Source organism: Puma concolor, chromosome B4 (assembly GCF_028749965.1).
Source record: "Puma concolor isolate L17-30 chromosome B4, mPumCon1.1.hap2, whole genome shotgun sequence".
Lineage (NCBI taxonomy): Eukaryota > Metazoa > Chordata > Mammalia > Carnivora > Felidae > Puma > Puma concolor.
The window spans coordinates 118,948,685-118,973,648 of NC_141673.1; the positions used below are offsets into that span (position 1 = coordinate 118,948,685).

The 24,964-nt window shown below is 41.2% G+C and overlaps 1 protein-coding gene and 1 long non-coding RNA gene across 2 annotated transcripts in view; one reads left to right on the forward strand and one right to left on the reverse strand.

Moving 5' to 3' along the window:
* Positions 1 to 24,964, reverse strand: part of GAD2 (glutamate decarboxylase 2) — an 87,103-nt gene that overhangs the window by 48,046 nt on the left and 14,093 nt on the right. The window contains exon 8 of the mRNA XM_025930095.2: positions 12,961 to 13,040. Within this exon, the coding sequence (XP_025785880.1) occupies positions 12,961 to 13,040 (80 nt within the window). The remainder of the gene's footprint in view (positions 1 to 12,960; positions 13,041 to 24,964) is intronic.
* LOC147579458 (uncharacterized) lies at positions 1,606 to 9,677 on the forward strand. Its single transcript, XR_015253967.1, has 2 exons — positions 1,606 to 2,437; positions 9,291 to 9,677. It is a non-coding gene; the product is annotated as an uncharacterized LOC147579458 (long non-coding RNA).

The window sequence follows — 24,964 nt, forward strand, 5'->3', positions numbered from 1 at the left end:
GATATGGGTGTGGAGAAAAGAGAACCTTCGTCTGGTGCAACCACTATGGAAAACAGTATAGAGGTTCCTTAAAAATTAAAAATAGAACTACTGTATGATTCATGAATCCCACTCCTTGTTAAATATCCGAAGGGAATGAAGTCAGTATTGCAAAGAGATATCTGCATTCCCATCATCACTGCAGCATTATTCACAATAGGCAAGATTAGGAAACAATCTGAGAGTTAATTAGTGAAGGAATAGATAAAGAAATGTGATACACACACACGCACACACACACACACACACACACACACACACACACACACTGGAATATTATTCAGCATAAAAAGAAGGAAATTTATGACAGCATGGGTGAACCTGGCAGATACTACACTAAGAGAAATAAACCAGACATAGAAAGACAAATATATAATTTTTTAAAAAATTTTTTAATGTTTATTTATTTTTGACAGAGTGAGAGAGAGAGACTGAGTATGGTGGGGGAGGGGCAGAGAGAGGGAAAGGGAGACACAGAATCTGAAACAGGCTCCAGGCTCTGAGCTGTCAGCACACAGCCTGATGCGGGACTCAAACTCACGAACCGTGAGATCATGACCTGAGCCCAAGGTGGACGCTTAACTGACTGAGCCACCCAGGCACCCCAATATTATATAATTTCACACACACACACACACACACACACACACACATATGTGTGTGTGTGTGTGTGTGTGTGTGTATATATATATATATATTTGAAAAAAATCAAACTCATAGAAGCAGAGAGTAGAATGGTGATTGCCAGGAGATATTGAGTGGGAGAAATGGGGAAATGTTGCCCCAAGAGTAGAAACTTTCAGTTATAAGATGACTAAGTTCTAGGGATCTAATATAAGTTCTAGTAAGTCTAATGATGACTTAATAATGTTATTTTGTATAGAGTTTGTTAAGAGAGTAGACATTAAGAGTTGTCACTACTCCCTTCCCCCCCACACACAAATGGTAACTGTGTGAGGTGATAGATATGTTAATTAGCTTGATTGTAATCATTTTACAATGTATGTATATATATATATCACAAATCATCATACTGTATACACTAAATATATATAATTTTTATTTGTCAGTTATACTTCAGTAAGACTGGAAAAATATATCTTCAAAAAAGTAAAAATAAGCAAGTGAAATTATTTTTAAAAACGGGCAAAGGACTTAGATAGACATTGCTCCAAAAAAGATGTACAAATGGCTAATAAGCACATGAAAAGGTATTTGACATCACTAATCATTAGAGAAATGCAAATCAATATCACAAGGAGATACTATCACACCCATTAGTATGGCTACTATTAAAAAAAAACAAAACAGGGGTGCCTGGGTGGTTCAGTCAGTTGTGTCCCACTTTGGCTCAGGTCATGATCTCAGAGCTCATAAGTTCAAGCTCTGTGTTGGGCTCTGTGCTGACAGCTCAGAGCCTGGAGCCTGCTTCAGATTCTGTATCTCCCTCTCTCTCTGCCCCTTCTCCACTCATGCTCTGTCTCTCTTCCTCAAAAATAAATAAACATTAAAACAAACAAACAAACAAACCAGAAAATAGCAAGTGTTGACAAGGATATGGAGAAATTGGAATGCTTGCACACAGTTGGTGGAAATGTCAAATAATGCAGCCACTATGGAAAACAGTATGTCAGTTCCTCAAAAAATTAAAAATACAATTACCATATTGTCTGCCAATTCCACTTCTGAGTATATGCCCAAAAGAATTAAAAGCAAGGCTCAAAGAGGTATTTGCATACACGTGGGCATAGCAGCATTATTCACAATAGCTAAGATGTGGAGGCATACCCAGTGGTACACACATACAATGAAATTTTATCATTCAGCCCTAGGAAGGAAGGAAATGCTGACATTTGCTACAACATGGATCATCATTGAGGATATTATGCTAAGTGAAATCAGTCAATCACAAAAGGACAAAAAAGAGTCAGGTACCTAGAGTGGTCAAATTCATGGTGATAGAAAGTAGAAAGGTGGTTGCCAAGGGGTGGGAAGAGAGGGGGGATGGGAGGTTTTGGTTTAATGGATGTAGAGTTTCTGTTTTGCAAAGTGAAAAGAGTTTTGGAGATGGATAATGGTGATGGGTGCACAACAAAATGAGTGTACTCCATTATCACTGAACTGTCGATTTAAAAATGGTTAGGATGGCAAATTTTAAGTGTATTTTACCACAATTTAAAAACTGGGGAAAAGGGGACAAAGGACCATGTTTAACCAGTAAACACTAGGAGCTGTCTTCTGAGTCCAAGCCCTGATTCTTCTTCACTTCCCAGCTAAGTGATCTTGGACATGATGCCCCTCTTCCAGGGTTAGGAGTCAAAGGGAGGAAGGTGGACTTACCATACTGCTGAGGACTATTGTGTACATAGAAACTCTTCACAAACTGTGTCAGCACCAGGTACGTGTGAGGGGATATACTCTTCTGTGTCTCTAATAAATGCATTAACTAGATCAATTGTATAAGGTGCTCAAGAGTCTGCCTGGCACATAATAAACACTCAGTAAGTGTCGGCAATTATTATTTTATAATCCTTCCTGATATAGGACATAATGAAGTGCATACACCTCTAGCACCTCTGAATTCTCTGCATGTAAACCCATAGGAAATATGACACTCAGAGGGCTTACCCCAGCCCTGCTCAGTAGTAATTGATTCAAGGTCTCTGTGAAATCTATCCTATCACAGTGCACTCAATAGCTCCCCGGGGATCTGAAAGAGTTAATTAGCTTCCCTAACTGCCTTCAGACACTGGCCACAAGTCAGCTAATTTAATAAAAGAGTATAATGGCCCCAGATTATTTACATTTTCAATTGTTTAAATCAACAGAATGATAAAGTGTGGTACTTAATAAGCACAAGGAAATGTTATCTAACTGTAATGTATAAAGCTGAGAGATGTGTGAAAATAAAAAACTAAAATTTATACAAAAACATAAGCGTTCACTTTGTGGTATACAAGTATTCATCATAATACCTAACAGAAATCTTGAATTACAAGGATGGCCAGTGACTCCTCTAGTCCTCTGCCAACCAGGTATCACCTGTCTTGCTCAGATTTGTTTTCTATAAGGTTTTACAACAATTTAGATAATTTAAAGGAAACCCTGAAGGGAGGAATAAGAGATGGAAAAATGGGGAGAGAGTGCTAGAGAGAATTAATTTCTTTAAAATTTTTATTAAAAAGTTTATTCATTTATTTTGAGAGAGAGAGAGAGAGAGAGAGAATCCTAAGCAGGCTCTTCACCATCAGCACAGAGCCCCATGAGGGATTAGAACTCATGAACTGCGAGATCATGACCTGAGCTGAAACCAAGAGTCAGATGCTTAACTGACTGAGCCACCCAGGCACCACTAGAAAGAATTAATTTCTAAATGCACCTATGAGTCCATACTCATGGTAAATACACACACACACACACACACACACACACACACACACACACACACGCACACATACACACACAGAGTGAGGAGAGGTCTTCCTTATAGTAGAATGACAGGAACTGATAAATAGAGAAGGAGTGATGGAGTTAGAACACCACTGTTTTGCAACCATCATAGTCATAATTCGGGCAAGAACCTTCAATGGATGCTACATTAGTGAGTGAATGTTTCAGGAGGAGCTGAATATTTATATTGTCGTGAAGCACCTCCTAGAAGATAACCTGCAAAGTAAGAATAGTCATTTTGCAGGGGAGAAATCTGGCAGACACTACCCTAAGCTGACATTACTAATAACATGACAAACCTCCTGAGGAGGAACAACTGAGAAAGACAAGGGTCACCCCCCTGGAATTCCTGCCTAAAATGCATTGCTTGGATCTAACCATGAGGCAATATGAGACAAACCCAAATTAAGAAATATTCTTCTAAATAAATATGCTCTTCAAAAATACCAATATCATGAAAGACAAAGGAAGAATGAGGAAACATTCCAGATTAAAGGAAACTAAAGACACATGACAACTGAACGTAATGTGCGATCTTGGACTGGGAATAAATAGCTCTAAAGAATATTATTGGGGCAACTGATGAAATTTGAATAAGGTATATTGATTAATAATTGTCTTGTGTCAAGGGCAGATCTCCTGATTTTGATCATTGTACTATGGTTATGTAAGTGAGTATCTTTGTTCTTAGGAAATGCACATTGAAGTATTAAGGGGCAAAGCGGCCTGATGTCTGCATGGAATTCTTAAATGGTTCAGAAAAATCTGTATCTATAATATACATATAATTTATATTTGTAATATTAAAATATTTATTACATTCAAGATATAATATTGAATTATATACACGGAGAGAAACAGAACTCTAAAGCATGCATACTGAAACTTTAAATGGATTAAAGACCTAAATGTGAAACCTGAAACCACTCTGACATTAACCATAGCACCTTTTTCTAGATATGTCTCCTAAGGCAAAGGAAACAAAAGTGAAAATAAACTTTTGGGACTACAACAAAATAAGAAACTTTTACACAGCAAAGGAAACCATCAACAAAACAAAAAGACAACCTACTGAATGGGAGAAGATATTTTCAAATGACACATCCACTAAGGGATTGGTACCCAAAATATAAAAAGAACTTAGATAATTCAATACAAAAAGATCAAATAATCTAATTAAAAATGGGCAGAGGATCCGAACAGATGCTTTTTCAAAGAAGACATAGAGATGGCCAACAGATACATGAAAAGATGCTCAACACCACTCATCATCAGGGAAATGTAAGTCAAAACCACAATGAGATACAACCTTATAGCCGTTAGAATGGCTAAAATCAAAATGACAAGGAAGAACAAGGGTTGATGAGGATGTGGAGAAAAACGAACCCTCAATCACTGTTGGTGGGATGCAAACTGGTGCAGCCACTGTGAAAGACAGTATGGACGTTCCTCAAAAAATTAAAAAGAGAAATACCATATGATCATATGATCAAATAATTCCACTACTAGGTATAAGGAAAATGTGATACACACACACACACACACACACACACACACACACACACACACACACAGTGTGTAAGCCCAGGGCTTTGCCCCTCCCCCACTCACAGGTCCCTAATCTTTCCCTTGTCCTTCCAGAGCCTGTTTTCTCTCCTGTTTTCTCTCTCTTGCTTCATTCTAGTTGTATAATGTAAGATAACAGCAGAGCTCTTATGAGTTCTGCAGAGAAAGACCCTACACAATTTTAGCCAAAGGAATAAGGAACTCACAAGAGAAATTAACTTCTATTTTATCCCTTCTTTTCATATAGTTCACATTTTTTCTCCCTAGCAGGTCCTTCATCTCACAGTGAAATATGCCTTAAGCACCCTCCTTAAAACAATGAAACCAAAAACCATCCTGAATTTAATACCTGCTCCAGCTTCTATCCTCCCTACCTCCCTTCATGGCTCAACCTCTAGAGAGGCTGTCTATATCTGTTCACTCTTCCCTCCCCTCCACCCGCCCTTCACCCACTGCAAACTGCCTTTTGCCCTCACCCCTCTATTGATTTTTTTTCATGTTTATTTATTTTTGAGAGAGAGAGAGAGAGAGACAGAGCATGAGTGGAGGAGGGGCAGAGAGAGACACACACACAGAATCTGAAGCAGGCTCCAGGCTTTGAGCTGTCAGCACAGAGCCCGATGTGGGGCTTGAACTCACAATCTGTGAGATCATGACCTCGGCCGAAGTCAGAGGCTTAACCGACTGAGGCACCCAGGTGCCCCACCCCTCTATTGAAACTACTCTTACCAAAATCACCAGCTACCTCCTCATAACTAAAGCTGATGGGCAGCTGTTGACCCTCAATTTCATCTATTGGTAGCATTTGAGGCCGTTAACCACTTCTTCTGGAAAGATTCTCATGGCCCTCATGGCCCCCATTCCTGATTCTCCTCTAACAACTCTGGCTGTTCCTTCTCAGTCTCCACTGCAAGACTCCCATAAGTCTGCTTATCCCTGAAATGTAGGTGCTACTTAGAGTTCTTTCCTAGGCCCACTCTGTGTGGCTTCCATTGTGTAATTTCAGAGCTTCAGGCTCATATTTCAGAATGCCTATCTGAATCCTCACTTGGCCATCTTATAAGCTCTGCAAACTCGACATATTCAAACTTGAACTTTTCACTTTGGCCAGGGTTCCTTATCTCAGAGAACAGCACCACACGGACTTAGCTGACAAGCCAGAAGGCTGTCGTTCATCCTTGATTCTTCTTTCAACCTGCATACCAACCAGTCAATAATTCCTATTAATTCCAGCATTCATTCCAGCTGACATCAGGTCAGCACCATTCAGCATCAACTCATATCACTGCCGCAGCTACCAACTTCCAGCTTCCAACCTACAATTCACTCTGTATTTAAAATGATCTTTCTAATGGTAAAATATGATGTCACTTTGCTGCTCAAAACCCTTCGGTGACATCTCATGTCTTCAAGCTAAAGTCGAAACATGCCTCATAGAATCCTTCATGATGAGGACATTCTGACCATTTCTCCCCAGAACTTCTTTTCAGTTCCTTGGGCCAGCCAACTTCCCTCACATCCATGACTTAGAATGTGCCATGGCCTCTGCCTGGAACATTCTTTCCTCTTCACTAGCTAATTCCCATCATCCTCCCTCTGGATGTAGAATTACATGTGAATCAATAGCAACCTGTACTTGCCCTCACACAGCACATACCTTTCTCAAGTGTTATCCCATGTTCCCAAGTCTGCCTTTGCACACTAGACTAAGTTTTGTAGCATCTGTGACTATGTCTACCTTGTTCGCGACTGTGTTTCCAGTCAAGGCCACTGCCTACATCCAAAGAAGCCTCTCATAAGGCTCCCACATCTATCATATGAGAACTCTGTATAGAAGTTTTCTCCCCTCTGCTGTCTGAACTCTTGGGAAACATCTTTTTGTTTAGTGGCCTAATCCAATTCTAAAATATCACTCACTCCTCTTTCACAAATATTTATTATTAACTCATACTTTTCTTCTCTATCCTTAGACACCATCAATGAAGCACTAATTTGGATCCCAGAAAATATTAGACCTAATCACACTAAAGTAAAAATCCATTAATCTCAATACTGTGAAGATTCAACTTTTTGGTTATAAGGAAAAAGAACTCTTAAACTAGACCTTAGGAAATCAAGGATGCATCTAGCACATTTTCCTCTTTTGAATTTAACAATTTTTACAAAAATAGAGCACTCTTCGCATTCAAATGTATGACATGGTGAAATGCAGTTTTCCATTGCCTTACTTTACTTATTAGAGTAATAACAAAGTTAAATATGCTTTTTGATTTTTATCTCTGAAACAACCTTTTCCAAATAAATGAAGATTTATTATGTAGTTCTCTTTATTTGAGTTTTAACTGAGAACCATGTTTCACTTTGAATGGGTTACCAAACTGAGCCCCTGTGATTACTAATTAAGAGACAGTATCTTGCAGTATTTTCTTCCATATGTGGCTTTGGGCTTGTTGTTAGAAAGGCACAGGGGCGCCTGGGGGGCTCAGTCAGTTAAGTGTCTGACTCTGGCTCAGGTCATGATCTCATGCTCCATGGGTTTGAGCCCCACGTCAGGTTCTGTGCTGACAGCTCAGAGCCTGGAGCCTGCTTTGGATTCTGTGTCTCCCTCTCTCTCTGCCCCTCCCTCGATTGCACTCTGTCTCTCTCTCTCTCTCTCTCAAAAATAAATAAACATGAAAAAAAATTGAAAAAAAAAAGAAAGAAAGGCACAGACCACTCTCCACTAGGACATTTTGCTTCATTATGAGCTTGCTACTAAGTCAACTGTCTGCTGAGAACAAGATAAAACCTATCACCCCCTCCACTGACAGACTAACATGCAGAGTCAGAGTAACTGTAAGAAATGAATGTCTTCCAGAGCAGGTCCAGGTTCATGTTTTGCAAAACCTGGATGAACTTTGCAAAGCACATTAGGAGAAACGAGAATGCAGATACACACTTTGTCAGCCTCAAGTGATTTTCTGAACTGCACATCTGACTTTCACAAGGAGGGGAAAGAATAAAAACAAAATGGCTGCCAAGCATGTTTTAACTGATTCCGACTGGAAGGGTGGTTATTGTCCAGTCGGGATGACTGGAATGACTGTCCAAAGTCTGCTCCTTGGCTCCTGACCCCAAACACTTCAATTGCATTTAATCCATTAGGCCACGCTCTGTCTTAAACTCATTCCGTAGAGATGATATGAATTATCTATATAGAATTAAAGACTGCATTTCACTACCAACACAGCTTTGAGTTTTTCCCCCAACATGCTCTCATACAATACTGCTAGGAGAATAAACTGGCAAAACCTTTGAAAGGCAATATGGTCTGATGTATCACTTTCCTTAAGAATATTTATATAATTTCAGTTAGCAACTGTACTAAGAAATAATCATAAATAGAGAAGTCCTGGGCACATAAGAATATTCACTGAAGGATAGAAAGGTTATTTATAACAGCAACACCAGAAACGAGGAAATGAACACGAGGGGAGTGATATTTTGTGCTTGCTTTCTACTACATATGATTTTTAGCATTTTACATTTGTGAAAACATTTAATCTTCATAACAACCCTATGAAGCAGGGCCTTTCCTTTTTCCTTTTTTCAGATAAGAAAAGTGAGACAGATAAGGATCTGCCCAAGCTGGTGCTGGAGCTGAGGTAGGAAGGATAGGGTGTCAAAACAGTCCTGCTCTGGAGTCTGCCCTTCAAAGTACTATCACTTCTGTGCTTTCTCACACAGTCACTCCTCACATATTATGTAGTTAAGCGTGTTTGTAATAAAGTGGAGAAATGCTTATCATGTCTAGCTAGGAAAAGAAACGTAACCACAAGTATGTAAATTAAAAAAGGAAAAGAGGGGCACACCTGGGTGGATCAGTCGGTTAATTGTCTGACTCTAGATATCGACTCCTGATTTCGGCTCAGGTCATGATCTCACAGTTTGTGAGATCAAGCCCTGCATCAAGCTCTGCACTGACAGTGCAGGACCTGCTTGGGATTCTCTCTCTCTCCCTCTCTCTTTACTCCTCCCCTGCTTGCTCTCTGTCTCTCAAAATAAATAAATAAATAAACATTAAAAACCTTTAAGAAAAAGAAAAAAAACCCCACACCTCTATGGTTTGAAAAAGATATTCAAGGTTTTGACACAAATATGGAATTAGTGATAATCTTTGGGTGGTGGAATTACAATTTTTCCCTGTTATTTTGTATTTTTAAATTTTTTTTGACGTTTATTTATTTTTGAAACAGAGCATGAACGGGGGAGAGTCAGAGAGAGAGGGAGACACAGAATCTGAAACAGGCTCCAGTCTCTGAGCTGCCAGCACAGAGCCCGATGCGGGGCTCGAATTCACAGACCGCGAGATCATGACCTGAGCCGAAGTCAGACGCTTAGCGGACTGAGCCACCCAGGCGCCCCATTATTTTGTATTTTTTAAAGTAAGCATGTATTTCCTTTCAGATGGTAAAAATGATCACTTAGTCCTCTTTAAAGCTCTCATGTGCTTCCTACTCCCACTCACCTTTCCCTCTACCTGCTGACCTTGAACGACACAGGTTTGAACTGTGCAGGTCCATTTACATGTGGGTATTTTTTCATAAATACAGTACAATACAATAAATGTATTTTACTTCTGATTTTTTTAAATGTTTATTTGTTTTTGAGAGAGAAAGAGAGACAGAGAGGCTGTGAGCAGGGGAGGGGCAGAGAGAGAGGGAGGCACAGAATCTGAAGCAGGCTCCAGGCTCTGAGCTCTAAGCTGTTAGCACAGAGCCTGACATGGGGCTTGAACTCCTGAACCGTGAGATCATGACCTGAGCCAAAGTCAGATGCTTAACCAACTGAGCCACTCAGGTGCCCCTCCTTCTGATTTTGTTAATGATATTTTCTTTTCTCTAGCTTACTTTATGGAAAGAATATAGTATGTGATACATACAACACAAAATATGTGTTGACTGTTTATGTTATTGGTAAGGCTTCTGGTCAACAGTAGGCTCTCAGTAGTTTAGTTTTTGGGATGTCAAAAGTTATATGTAAATTCGACGGCACAGGATGGTGGTGGGGGTCAGTGCCCCTTGACCCCCATGTTTTCAAGGATCAGTTGTATTTCCTTCCTCCTTGCTTCACTTCATACTTCCACTGCAAATTTTTTTTCCTCCTGGGCCTCATTTCTCCCATCTCTTATTTCTTATCTTTTTTTCTTTCTTCTCCTTCTTATTCTTCTTCCTGTGTTGCTCTCTCCTCCCTTCCCCATCCATCCCATAAGTCTCATGAGTAGAAGGAGAAAAAGTCCCCATAGCCCTAACTTCCTAATGGCCCTTTCCCTCTGTACCCTCCTGATGGGTATATGTAAGGGGAAGGGAGGTTGCAGGGTATTTTGTGATAAAAACCAATAATTTTTAACATTATGTTTTAGTTTTTCTAGTGGCTTCTAAAATTGCTGATATAAAATTCTTTGATGTGAAAATGTGAGGTCACTTGGCTAGTCACTGATTCTTGACCCCACTGGTTTCCCAGCATTCTCTGCTTTCTGCTCCTTTCTCTGCTGCTGGTGAATGATAGGCACCTTTTGGCATTTCTTCCCGGCAGCCCTGTCTGTGTTCCCTGTTCCTGCAACATTCTTGCTTCTTCTTCTTGCTCTTCCTTCTTCCAGGCCTGCACTTCTCTTTGGACCATGATGCTGCCCTCAGTCAGTAGTCCTCAGGCCACGCTTTGGCTCCCGGAAATGCCTGGTTGGCTGGTTTCATTGACTCACTCCAAGGCCCCTTGCATTGTTAAAACCTGAATCTGACAGGAGTAGATGCGGTAATATCGATGCCTTGAGGAGTGAAGTGTTCCCTCTGTTCTCCCAGGTCATCTGCCAGACCACTGGGATTCAAGTCAAGAAAACCTGCTGACCAGGCTGGCTTAGAAGACTGAGTGGGTCAGGTAATTAGGGCCTGTCTAGATGATTCTTCCTCAGACTCTAGGCTCCTTTTAAGAGTTGGCTACAGATTTTAGTATGTGTGCTGCCGAAGCGAGCATAAAAGTTGGCTACCAATTGAGAAAAATGTTAGTCACCTAAAGTTTTATTCCCAGTTAGCAGGTTTTGCTAACTTTCCAGTGCCAGTTTTCTTCTTAAATCTCGGTTCTCAAGTACCTTATAGTATTGGCAGTCTCAAAAATATAAGCACTTTTTGGGGCACCTGGGTGACCCAGTCAGTTAAGCAGCCAACACTTGATTTTGGCTCAGGTCATAATCTCAAGATTCATGAGTTCAAGCCCCACATTGGGGGCTTGAGATTCTCTCCCTCTCCTTCTCTTTCTGCCTCTCCCCCACTCATGCACTCTTTCTCTCCCTCTCTCTCCCTCCCACTCAAAAAAAACACCACAAAACTTGAAAAAATCTTCAGATTATATATATATATATATATATATATATATATATATATATATATATATATATATATCCTTCCTCAAAATGTGCTTGCCTGGCTCCATTCCTCATAATAATTTCCCACCCATCGTATTGCTAGAGCCTCATGACCAGCCTCACTGACCTAGGTCTCTCCTGTTCCTGCTTCCTGAAGGATGATTTCGATCATGCTCTTCTCAGATAAAAATGCTTTCGGGTTACCTTTATTACTGACCCAACAAACTCAAATGCTAAGTTTAGCATTCCCCTCACCACCCCCATAACAAGGAAAAAAAATCACTTTTTCTGTTTGTAAAAGTAACATGTATTCATTGTAAGCAATCAAATAAGGTCAGGCAAGACATAAAGGTGTGAAAAAGAAAGTGGCAATCCCTTGTAATTTTCCCTCCCAGAGAGAGAGGTGTCATTAATCAGTTTGTTTTGTTGAGCTTTCAAAATCCCACATGGCCCACTGGATTCACCATGGCTGTCCGTCCCCAATGCCTCTGGTCAGGCCCCGTTCCTCAAGCCCCACAAGCTGACTCCTACTTCTGGGGCTTTGCTGGTGGTGTTCAGTCCTCTGCAATGGCCCCCATCTTCCCCTCCCCCCATCCACTTCATCCCTAGCTTTGAAAATCTTTTGAAAGCACAAGTTCTCCTTGCTGCATGGAGCCTTCCAAGCCTTACCAATGTACAGAGTATGTACTCTGTGCCACATGATTCAACCATAAAACTGTCTCCTGCTGGTGTGACCCCATCTCTCCTAGATCATATACTGTCAGGGAACCAGGATTACACCTTATGCTTTCTGAAGCCTCATGATATGGTGGGCAATCACAAATGTCTGTCTAATAAATACTTATGAAAAAATAAATGGTTGAGTAGCTTCCTTCTAATTTAGTGAAATGTCTTAATTCTTTGGAGACTACATTTAATTTTTTATAGGTTACAGACCTATAGGCTAGTGAAAATTTACATGGATATAGTGGAAAGGCCTTTTAAGCTCCCTACATCTATTTCCAGAATACCTATGACATTTGCGTGCCTATTAAGGCAGGGATTTTCCTTATGAGAACCCTTTGGTTCCAGCACAGAGTGGATGAGTTGCTGGGGCATCATTTACTTCTTGCTCACTAAACTGTCCCCCCTTCTGTAATCAGTCCATCAAGTTCACACAATCGTGGCACCTAGAATGATGATACGTCCATAAATCAGTGCTCAAACTGCTGGTTGTTGCTTAAGTGCCCAGGTGATGAATGTCCTTCTGCACCTGCTTGGTGCAGAATATTTTGATTGATTTAACAAAGGTTCCAATTCAGTCAAGGGCCGTGAAACGCTCCACAGCGTTGAGGAACAACATCCCAGGACTCCAAGCAAGAGCCCATGTGAAAAAGAAACAGCGAAACATAAGCAGGGATGGAGGTAGGTTTGCTGCCCCCTCAGCCAATGCTTATTTTTGGACTAAAAGATAATACATGTGGAAGTTGCAAATTGCCAACCAACAAGGGTTGCAGATTCGCACTCACCTCTCATCGCATTTAATCAGAATCACGCTGTCTGTTCCAATCCCCAGAGCTGCAGCTCCCTTCTTGAGAGAAAAATGACTCTAAAAAAAAACAACATTTATAATTAGTTGTGTGTAAATTCAAGATCCATTCCCTCAGCTGTTTTTTTTTTCTCCTTTTATTTTTAATCTCCCTCAAAAACCTCGCTTGCTGAGAGAAGATGGCATCCTTCCATTGAGGTTTGTTTTTTTAACCTGTGGTGAAAGGCACATAACATAGAATTTACCACCGTAACCATTTGTAAGTATACAGTTCAGCGGCCTTAGGTACATTTATGTAGCTGTGCAACCATCATAAACCATCCACCTCCGGAATTCCTTTCATCTTGCAAAAGTGAAATTCTGTACCCATTACACAATAATTCCTCATTCCTCCCTCCCTCAGCCCCTGGCAACCACCACTGTACTTTCTGTCTCTATGAATTTGACTACCTTTGGTGTCTCATGTAAGTGGAACCATATAGTATTTGTTAGTTTGTGACTGGCCTATTTCACTCAGCATAGTCGTCCTCAAGTTTCATCCATGTTGCAGCCTGTGCCAGAGTCTCCTTGTCTGTCCATTCATCCATCAGTGGATACTTGGGTTGCTTCCACCATTTGGCCATTGGGGATAATGGTGCTATGAACATATGTGTACAAATATCCCTTTGAGCCCTGCTTTTAATTCTTTTGGGTATAAACCCAGAAATGGAATTGCTGGGTCAATGGTAATTCTATTTTTGAGGAATTGCCATACTATTTTTCATAGCAGCTGCCCCATTTTACATCCCCACCAGCAGTTCCCAATGGTTCCAACTTCTCCCCAAACTTGCCAGTAGTTGTTATTTTCTGTTTTTTGGTAATAGTCATTCAAATGGGGGGGAGCGGTATCTCATTATAGGTTTCAATTTGTATTTCCTTAATGATTACAGATGTTGAATGTTTTGTGTGCTTATTGGCACACATTGTACATTGTCTTTAAAGAAATGCATATGCCAGTCTTTTGCCCATTTTTGAACAGGTTGTTTTGTGGTGGTTGTTGTTGAATTCATTCGAGTTTTTCTTCTTTCTTTCTTTCTTTCTCTCTCTCTCTCTTTCTTCTTTTTTTTTTTTTTTTTTTTTTTTTAGAGAGAGAGAGAACATGGGCAAGCAGGGGAGGGGCAGAGGGAAAGAAGGAGAGAGAGAATCCCAAGCAGGCTCCATACCTAGCACAGAGCCCAACATAGGGCTCGATATCATGACTATGAGATCATGACCTGAGCCAAAATCAAGTCAGACACTCAACCAACTGAGCCACCCAGGGGCCCCTCACTTGAGTTTCTGAGTGAAGATAATAAGACCCTGGAAATTATAAATGGACCTGCTACCCCAATAGACAATAATCCAAACCAATTTTACATATAAGGCATAAAAACAAGTCAACTGACTCCAGGAACTATGTACAATATGGCTTCCAGGCTTATATTTTCCTACCAAGAGATTACACTCAGTGTCTCTCAAGTTCAGTGAAATTGTGGGCACTCAAGAGAAGAAGTTGGCCTTAAATCCAGCACTCTTTACCCCAGACTTGGCGCAGGAACTAGTTGCTGTGTAGGCGACCTCTCATCCTGAGGCAGGAGCAAGGAAAAAGCATCAGTCACTGGCTTGAGGAGGATAGTGTGCAGAAAAGGCCACACTGACAAGCCACTGCCAGATCTTTGTTTGTGCTTTTGGTTATTGATCGAGGGTAGGATTCTGAATCTCAATGGCTGTAATCACAGGGCAATTTGGAAAACTGAGAGAGGCTAACCTAAGCCCAGCTGTATGGCATCTGCCCAGCAGCCTCTTACTATTAACTACACATCATTAAGCTGTCCGAAAGGAGAGCTGCTTCCTCAATTTACATCTCCAAAGGGTTGCTGACTGGAATTTTAAGTTAGAGTTTGGAGTGTACTCTCTCTGAATGCCCACTTTTGACTCATCTGAATTCTTATATATGCAGCATAGGAACTATTAACATATATATTTTTAGGGGGTGTGTCTAATAAGCAAGAAGCAATCACATTGATAACAGCAGCAAATAATGTAAACCAATAAATGAGGCCCTGGACAGAGGAGTTTAAAAGGCCCAGTGTACCCAAGGAGTAATGACAAAGGGCCATTAACCTCATTTGACAATCAGAAAGACAAAGTAGACCGTTACCAAGATACCTGGGAACTAGGTTAGTAGTAGTCGTTACCAAGATACCTGGGAACTAGGAGAGAAAGCTTAACTGGGTTTGTAAAGATGCATGACTCCCCCAACAACACAAAAAAGTGTTCTCTCTTGCATCGTTAGCAGATCCCCGGGTGACCCCCAGAAGAAAGAGCTCAGGGGGAAATGGCACAGAACAGAGGGACCAGATGCCCACTGAGCAAGCACAAGCCACTCAAATGAAGCCCCTCAGTGAAGGAGCTCCTAAGCACTGTTAAAACCAAACACAAATGGTGACCAGACTTGAAAATTTCCTGAGCAGACAATCAGTTTAGTCCTACAAGCAGAGCTTAATTTAGCTTATTTTGCATGACAAGTGAGGCTAACAACTCGGGTCACATCTTGCTTCTGCCTCTGAAAATCATAACAGAAACTTAAATTGTTCCCCCAAATTGATATGAGGTAACCACTAAGCAATGCTCTTTCATTTCAGAGAATTCTAATACTGTTCCCAGTCACTGTGAAGAGTCAACAGTCACTGCTGCCACACTATATAAACTGCTTGTAACAATATACTCGGAGTCTCATACCCTCTTTTGTTTTGAGCGCTCTGGGTTTGCAAAGTCTCTTTTTGGTGTGTGCACAATAAACTTTCACTAATTACTACTACCTCAGTGATTCCTTGGTTTTACTTTTGTTTTTGTTTTTCCTAAACCTTTGATAGTACTAAACTGCCAAATGGCAAATTGGGGCTAAGTAAGAGATCTGGTGCACCTGGTCAATGAGAGGAAGTAGTCTTGTCTGTTTTTTAATGAGAAAAAATAGGGATTCTCAAATGAGGGGCAATTACCTAGGATAATTGATCACTCTAGCAAATGCCACACACTTAAAGAAAAAAACACATGCCCAAATAGAAGGCTTCAAGATGGGGAATGAAAAGGGATATGAGGCATGAAAAAGAAGATTAGGTACCGAACACTGAGCCTGTTTACATTTTCAGGAAAGAGAGCAGGGAAATCACTAGATGTTATCCACAAATAGCAAGGGACCATGGAGAGCAAGGAGCCAAAGGAAAAAAAAAGACACTACCTAATGAGGAAGAAACAGTGAAAACAGCTTAAATGTCACATCTCTGTGCTGGTGAGAACACATGGGGAGTCATTTTTAATCCTTGGCACCATGTTTAATGGACCTACTTGTTGATGAACCACAGCAGAGCAGCATGCTGGGAGCTGAGGAGCTCAGAAACCAGGTGTTTGAAGAGAGCTCAGAGGATGCTTGTTCATGGGCAGAGGGCAACCAGGACATGTGGCATGGGTGGCCTTCATATCTGAAGGGTTGTGTCAAGGTAAGAGGAAAGGGACAGATGGTTCTGGGTGGCTTCAGAAGGTAAAGCTGTGAACAAAAATTGAAAGCTACAAGGATTCGGATGTGTCCCCAAATCATCAAGACTCTTGTGATGATCAGTCATTCATCAACAGAATGGCTGGGGAATGAGTTAATGAATATCCCCCATATCTCCTCCACCCTGATCTTGGAAAAATAATAGACTTGCTAGAATCTAGGGCTTATTTAGAACTATATCATATTTCTATTTGGGTAATAGATATTAAAACCCATCTGATTTTTATTTTTTTACAAAGTGAAAATCCAAGATTGATGGGGGATTAACTTCTCTATCCTTTATAAAAAAATCACAAGTAATCTAGATACAGGCTACATGATTCAGCTGACATTTAAAATATGTGCAAATAGGCGGGCCTGGGTGGCTCAGTCAGTTAAGCGTCCAACTCTTGATTTCAGCTCAGGTCATGATCTTGGTGTTCATGAGATTGAGCCCCACATAGGGCTCTGCACTGGGTGTGGAGCCTGCTTAAAATTCTCTGTCCCTCTGCCCCATTCCTGCTCATGTGCACTCATGCATACTCTCTCTCTCTCAAAACAAAATAAAATAAAATAAATAAAATATGTGCAAGTAACCATGGGGTTGTATAGTTATAAAATAATTGTAATAAAAAAAATAAGCCGGCTTTCTGGGCTTGGGTAGGATAAGATTATCCAGAGTAAGAATGCGTGGGGTGAGAGCCCACAGGCTGGGGCAGGGGCATGAGCTCCATCATTCCATCTAGCCCTATGACTAGAGGGTACGCATCAGCTCCTTCTTTCAGTAATGGGGACAATAAATCTTTTCTGTCTTTAGGGATGGTGGGAGAATAAGGTGAATAGGGAAAAGCTCTGAGACAAACCACTTCAGTCTCTTGACATGCTGGTTTCTCTCCCTCTATTACAATTTAGATAAGCAGCTTGGAAACCTGATTATAACTATGTCAAGCCATTGTTGGTCACATCCAAATTTTTAACGGAGACTCATATTCAACTACTTAGTGGACCACAGGGCCTCAGGGAAAACTTCTGCTAAGCTCACGGACACAAAAATTTTAAAACAGCCCTCAGTCCCCTGCTACCTCCCCTATTTCATCACCTGCCTTGCCTCCTCTTGCTCTTTCTACTGCTAGCACTGGTCTTCTTAGTCTTCTGTGAGCTCACGAAGCTTGTTCTTGCCTCTCAGCCTTTGTATTTGCCATTCCATTTCTTGGGCAATCCTTCCCTCAGACATTTATATGGCTCCCTCCCTCATTCGATGTAGATCTCTGCTATATATCACCTCCACAAAGACCTTTTATGACCATCTTGTAAAACAGCCCACTACTGCCCCATTCTCTTGTCAGCATGTGGCATTAAAGCAAATATTTATTAGTTTACTATCTGTCCCCTACTAGAACACAGGTTACATGAGGGCAAGGACTTTGCTGTAGTATATAGTTAACACGGATTTATCAAATTTGACCATATGCTCAGAGAACAAGTCCAGAAAAATGTCTACTATTTATTGACACAAATCTCTGGCCACAAATCCCAATATTGAGGTGTGGCTTTGGTGATTGGGGCCAGATGATGGTGGCCTAAATAGACCCCAACACCTCTAATTTAAAGCTCATTCTAAAAGCAAGTCCAGAGATCTTCCTGGCATCCATCCCAAAGGGCCCAAGATGGGGTCCTTCCCAAGCAGGAAGCTGCTGTAGGCCCTGATAGCCAGATCAGCCATTTTGGGAAGAAGCAACTCAAAACTTCAAACAAGGAAAGAAAAAGGACACACTAGGTTGGAAATGTCAGTTCTTGACTCTTCTGACATTCTGTCAAAAGCTCTATCTTCTATCTCTAAGGTCTATTCATTGTCCTTGGACTTGAACCCCTTTGTGAGTGGAGTGAATGAAGCATGTTTGGAGGAACACCAAACAGAGGTGGATGGGGGGCCTTACACAGCAGGACCCCCAACAAATATGTCGTGAAGCCCAACCTACAAAAGAGCTGAAATCTGCTTCGTTGACTCCTCCGCATGTTTTGGACACCACTCCCCGCTCAGCAATTATAGGAGCAACGGTCTTTCCCTTGTCCTCCTTTTTCTCCACACTCCTCCCATACACCTACTGGTTTGCCCCTATGCATCCTGAGATTTGATGAAAATGATAGCCTTTTCTGCCTTAGACTGGGTCCTTGTCCTTGCTTCTACTCATCAAGTGGCCTTAAAAGAGCATCCTACTTTCTAAATCATCTGATTTACAAAGAAGCTTGTACTCTGTGAGACCACCTCATTGATTTCTAATTATAATGATTTGGAGGATAGGGGATCACCCAACCACATTCTCAGAGACTCCATGTGATTCTGATGTGATATGGATCTGCATACAAGGCACCTCCGGGAAGCTGGTACCTTATCACTCATAGTTCTACAGTGTAAAGTCACCCATTGTGAGCTTGTGCTCTAAGTAAGTGCTAAAAGAAAAGAATAATATGTATCGAGATTCAGTTGACATGAAAAGAGATCCAAGGATGACAGCTGGTGACAAATGTGAACATCAGCACTGAGCATGTATTCCCTTACAGTGATCACTCACTGTGGTCTCTGGGGTACTGAGAAGTGTGACTATCCCCTCCGGACCCCTGTCCTTTCCTTCTCCCACAGTAAAATATATGCTCCCTGAGAGCAGGCACTGGGTCTGTTCTGTTCACTGTTGCCTCCCCAGTACCTGAGGCATTGCCTGGCACATATTGCACTGAGTGAATGAAGGAAGGTATAAAGAAAACATCCCACTGCCCCATGGTGCCCTTGTGCCTTGCTGACCCCTTCTTTTGTCTCCTATTGCAACGGAAATACCCCAGGAGAGGCACTTAGGTTTTACGAATCATTTACAGGGCTCTCAGGCTCTTTCTTGAGAGTAGGTTTTCATGGGATTGAGTAGAGGGAGAAAATGACACAGGGGTGATGATGCCCTGAAATGAACAGGAAGTAGGAATGCAGAGGCTAAAGGTAAACTGTTTTTAGCTCACAGTTTCACTTCCTGAAGTTCTGTCAGGTGAAGCTTCTGTCTAATGGGAGCATTACATGGGAGCTGTCTGTTTCCAAGCTGCCTGGGTCACCTTTAGTTTTTTTTTAAACATAAAGGACATCTATTTTTTGAATTGAAGCCTCTCCTACAGTGTTTTTATGTGAAAACCATTTTTCTAAACAATTATGAGAATCATCTCCCTCCCAAAGTGGGCTGAGGCCATGAGGGGGCTCTGCAGAACACTGGTGACTAGTTGTAAAGAGTGGAGTGAGTTGTGCCCATTGCGTAAAAGATCCCAGTACCTGTAATCTGATTTGAAGAACAGTTTTCCTGAATGCAATTATGCTGTTCCACTGAAATTCTTTCTGGAAGAGCTTGTTGCACACAAGGAAATAAGAGAAATTTGGAATGAAGGTCACAGTTTAGGATTTCAAAGGATTCAAAGCTAGAGATATAAATTATTGAGCTAGAGTCTTAACTTCCCTCTAAACCTACTTTCAAGAAAGAACCTAAAACTCATCAGATTAATTTTTGCGAAGCTTTTCTACCACTGAAGGTTTGGTGACAATGATGAGATTTGAGCAAAGGATGAGTATTGAACCAGCCAATCTTTAAGATCCTTTCCAATTCTGAGATTTTGTGATTCCATATTGTGGAGGAAAATAATCTTAGAACTCTTTGCTTATGTGCTATCTCTTATTTCAATTTAGTGGATATATTTACTTCTTCTAATGTTCTTCATAGCAATATTATTTGTTTAATTCAGCCCTGTTCAAAATTTCAAGAAAACAGTTGGATTTGGACAAACAAAAATTTAATAGCTTGCCCTCCTTATCAGCATGGGAAAATTCTAGTCTGGGTTGGCATCCAGAAAAGAGACGGGTAGCTCTGTGGGTTACAAAAGAGAGAGACAGTGTGGATCATTTAGAAAACAAAAGATGACCCTTCCCTTCCTCAATGTGTGATGTTTCTGGTTGGATGCTGGAAGACTTTCTTAATGTCATTTCTATCCCTACAGCTCTACACAGGTCCAAGTTTTAAACTCAGTGCTCAGACTAGAAGAAAAGTCAGTAACTGGCTCAATAGATTAGAAAATTATATTAGCACTAGAAGAAATAACATGGGGAAAACAGGATTTCAGAAAGGATGCTACCACGTGAATTTAGAGCAGCCAGCTAGAGTGATGTAGAGATCACCCAACCCAGTATTTGAAAGAGCGGTACTGGGATTATCAGGAAACTGGTACTCTAGATCTGACTCTGTCATTGACTGGCTGTGAAACCCTGGGCAAAGCATCTATCACCTCTGGGACTTGGTTTCCTCATCTACAAATAGTTTTTTTTTTTTAAGTTACCTAACATTTATATAGAGTTTCCTACATTACAGGAGCTGAGGTGACTGTTTTTTTTAATGTTTATTTTATTTTTGAGACAGAGAGAGAGAGAGAGAGTGAGCAGGGGAGGGGCAGAGAGAAAGGGAGAGAGAGGATCTGGAGTGAGCTCTAGGTTGATGGTGGAGAGCCCAATGTGGAGCTTGAACTCACGAACAATGAGATTATGACCTGAGCTAAAGTTGGATGTTTAACTGACTGAGCCACCCAGGCACCCCACGGTGACTGCTTTATAAGGCTCTCATTTAAGTCTCCAAAAGTCTTGGGCCTTGGAAACTCTCAAATAACATGAAGAAAGATAATAATACTTAAAGCAGCTTCTGCCATAGCCATTGTCCTAACCCCCGCCCCGGCCCCTACTGGATCCACAAAGCAGCTCTTCTACTCATCCTTTCTCCCTGCAGGTAAGGGACTCAGGAAAGAACTTCCATGCAAAGATGGAAATTGTTTGGCCTGGAAAAAAAAAAAAAGCATTTGAGACATGACTTGGTAATCTTCTGTCTTCAGCCTGTGGGGATCTATTTCTGGGGCTGGTGGAGACAAGGTGATTGTAAAACCTGAAAAGATGAAGGGAATATATGGCCTGGCCCGAAGCTGGAAGGAACTACACTAAGTGATGAATGGGATGGAATGGCCCTGAAGTTTAAAGCCCAAAGGAACTAGATATAGGGGTCACATTTACCTCTCAACCTGGAGCTTCAAGGGTAGGGCTCACTTTTAAGGGCTTATCTGAACAGAATGGTTTGGATCAAGAGTTCAGTAAGACATAGGAGTGCCTTAAGTGAACTCTGAAAGTCCCCTCCAGCCCAGGTCTATGAGATAATAAGGAAGGTCGCAGGGTATTTTTTGTTTTGGTAGGGGCAGTAACAATTTAGCATCATGTTCACATTAAGAAAAAGCACTTGGTGGAAATATTATTTGGGAAAGTATAAAATATTAAATTAATTGATGAGATATGGCATACAAAATGTTGTTGCTGAATATTTTAATCTGGTTTCTACATTGGTAGTTGGGACAGGGAGCTCACTGACCTGGGGGTCAGGAAACCCATTTAATCCTGACTCTGACTCTACTTGCAGCCTTTTCATTTAAAAAATGCTGATAACAGTCTTTGCTCTACCTGTCCTATGATATTGTTGTGTGAGTCAAATGAGTTAATGTATATTGCAAGTGTATTGGAAATTGTCAAATAGTTATCATATATAAGGTATCATACGCTAGATAAAGAGCTCATCTGGGGCACCTGGGTGTCTCAGTTGGCTAAGTGTCTGACTTCAGCTCAGGTCATGATCTCACAGTTCATGGGTTTGAGCCCCGCATTGGGCTCTGTGCTGACAGTTCAGAGCCTAAAGCCTGCTTTGGATTCTGTGTCTCCCTCTCTCTCTGTCCCTCCTCTGTTTGTGCTCTGTCTCTCAAAAAACAAATAAATGCTAAAAAGTTTTTTTTAAAAAGAAAGAAAAAGAGTTCATCTTGTCAAAAAATAAGCCTAGAGTTAGAACCAATTGGTATTTTAGGAAAGGTTCATAATTCAAATGTTCTTTCATAATTATATGCATGGATAGAGGTAAAGAAGGAGGAGGAAAAATTGAATGGTAATTGTACAGCTGAATCACCTTTCTTTTGCTTAGAAGTGAAGAAGTAGACTCTAAGTTTGCAATATCAAAAAAAGAAGGCATAGCAAAATTATTCTTACACCACATGACCTGGGTTTTCTGGGCAAGGTTAAGTCAATTTCCATGAAACTTGAGCCAAGAAATTCATGCAGACACCAGACAGCATAGTACAGTTTGCTGGTCAACCAACCTCATTTCAGGTTGCGCAAACAGCATGGAAGCCAAAATAAAAAGATGCCCAATATAAGATCATTTGAATTTTTTGAGGCTGAGACCAGAGTAACATTTAACTATTTTGGGACACAATACCATAGGGAAATAGTAATTGGAAAAAATTATATCATGATTTTCTATCCGTGGACAAGTTGAGAAAGGAAAATTATCTCATGGTGGGGTACTAGGCTTAACAGGTTGAATATGCCCTCCCTGAATAGATGTCCACATCCTAATCCCTAAAACTTAAGAATATGTTACCTTACATGGCAAAAGGAACTTTGTAGATGTGACTTAACTAAGACTCTTGAGATAGGAAATTGTCCTGGGTTATTTGGGTGGGCCCAATGTCATCACAAGGGTCTTTATAAAGGAAAGAAGAGAGAGTCAGAGTGAGGGAAGGTGATATGGTAACAAAAGCACAGGTGAGAGAGAAGAAGAGAGAGATTTGAAGATGTTTTACTGGTTTTGAAGTTGGAAGAAGTGTGGGGCGCCTGGGTGGCGTAGTCAGTTAAGCGTCCGACTTCAGCCAGGTCACGATCTCGCGGTCCGTGAGTTCGAGCCCCGCGTCGGGCTCTGGGCTGATGGCTCAGAGCCTGGAGCCTGTTTCCGATTCTGTGTCTCCCTCTCTCTCTGCCCCTCCCCCGTTCATGCTCTCTCTCTGTCCCAAAAATAAATAAAAACGTTGAAAAAAAAAAAAAAGAAATGAAGTTGGAAGAAGTGTCCATGAACCAAGGAAGGCAGCTGGCCTCTAGAAACTGGAAAAGGCAAGGAAACGGATTTTTCCCTTATGGTCTCCAGAAGGAACACAGTGTTACCTAACCCATTATAGATTTCTGACCTCCAGAATGATAAGATAATAAATTTATGTTGGCTTAATCCATTAAGTTTGTGGTAATTTGTTTTAGCAGCAATAGGAAGTAAAACACCAGGTAATTTGAGGCTGTGGACTTCTCTGCTAAATTTGACCTCTGTAAATTGAGGAAGGGCAAAACAAAATACTAAAACATGATTAAAAACAAGATGCTAAAGATCATTTGTTAACATAAATCACTAGTTTCCTTTGATTCCATGGCCACTGCTGTAATTGTGAATTGTATTCACTGGCTTCCAGTCTGTACTTGCCCTTTGTTTCCTTATTATGAACACACACACACACACACACACACACACACACACACACACACACACACCACTTAAAGAAGAAAAAGAAAAGTTCCATAGGAGATGTGCCTTGACTCCTACTATGACTCCCTGCATCTCCCCACTGATGTCTCTTTACAGGAGCCCCTATAGACCCTTCTTCCATCCCCATCTCTTTATTTCCCCCACCATGAGAGGGCTTCTTGATCTTCCTTGAGGCAATTGTTTCCCAAACTTTAGGCTACTTTGAGGAAGAGGCTGTGAAAGGAAAATCTCAGGAATTACATGGCAGGTAATGCTTACTAATGCTTGTTGAGAACAGCCTCTGGTTTGCTGCTGGGCCCATTGGTGGGAGAATTTGGAACCAAGATTTTGCTCAAACAGCTGCTTTGAGCTTGTGTGTGGCCCCACCCCTGCACAAGAGAGTAAGCTGGAGGCCTAACAGACTGACGCTGTTTAGCTTAACTTATGTAAATAGGGTGGGCCACTTTTTTCAATGTGCCTGCGACAGTAGGGAGAATGGCATTAACTCTTCTAAAGCCATGGAAAGAATATGGAGTACCACACTGTGGCATTCAGCTGAAAGACCCAGCTCTCAGCACCCCACCTGGACAACTACATAGCAGAGCACAGGAGCCTGTGATTGGCTGGGACAGAACTGACCCAGAGATGAGATATGATAGATATGACCACTAGGCCATTTCTCTACAGTGATAAAAATCTCTGATTCAGCCTCCCAAAGACTAGCATTAAATGGTTCAAGACACCATTAGGGTAGACTATCTGATCAGAATTTTCATACAGAAAGATTGTATCAATAGTACATACTGGAGTTTTGAGTTATGTAGGCACAGCATCAATTGTCCAAATGAGCTCATAGTCACTCTGGCCTCTCCTCTCCCTCTTCCCCCAACATACAGCATTACTACAGAAAAATGAAGGGTAGGAACTAGAAGTAAAAACATTCTGCTTTCTCTATGAAGGTTTTCCTAAATTTCAAAGAGAAAGGGCTTCCCCCATCGAACCACTCAGCTGCTCCCTCCCCAAATTCTCTCCCAAGAAGTATC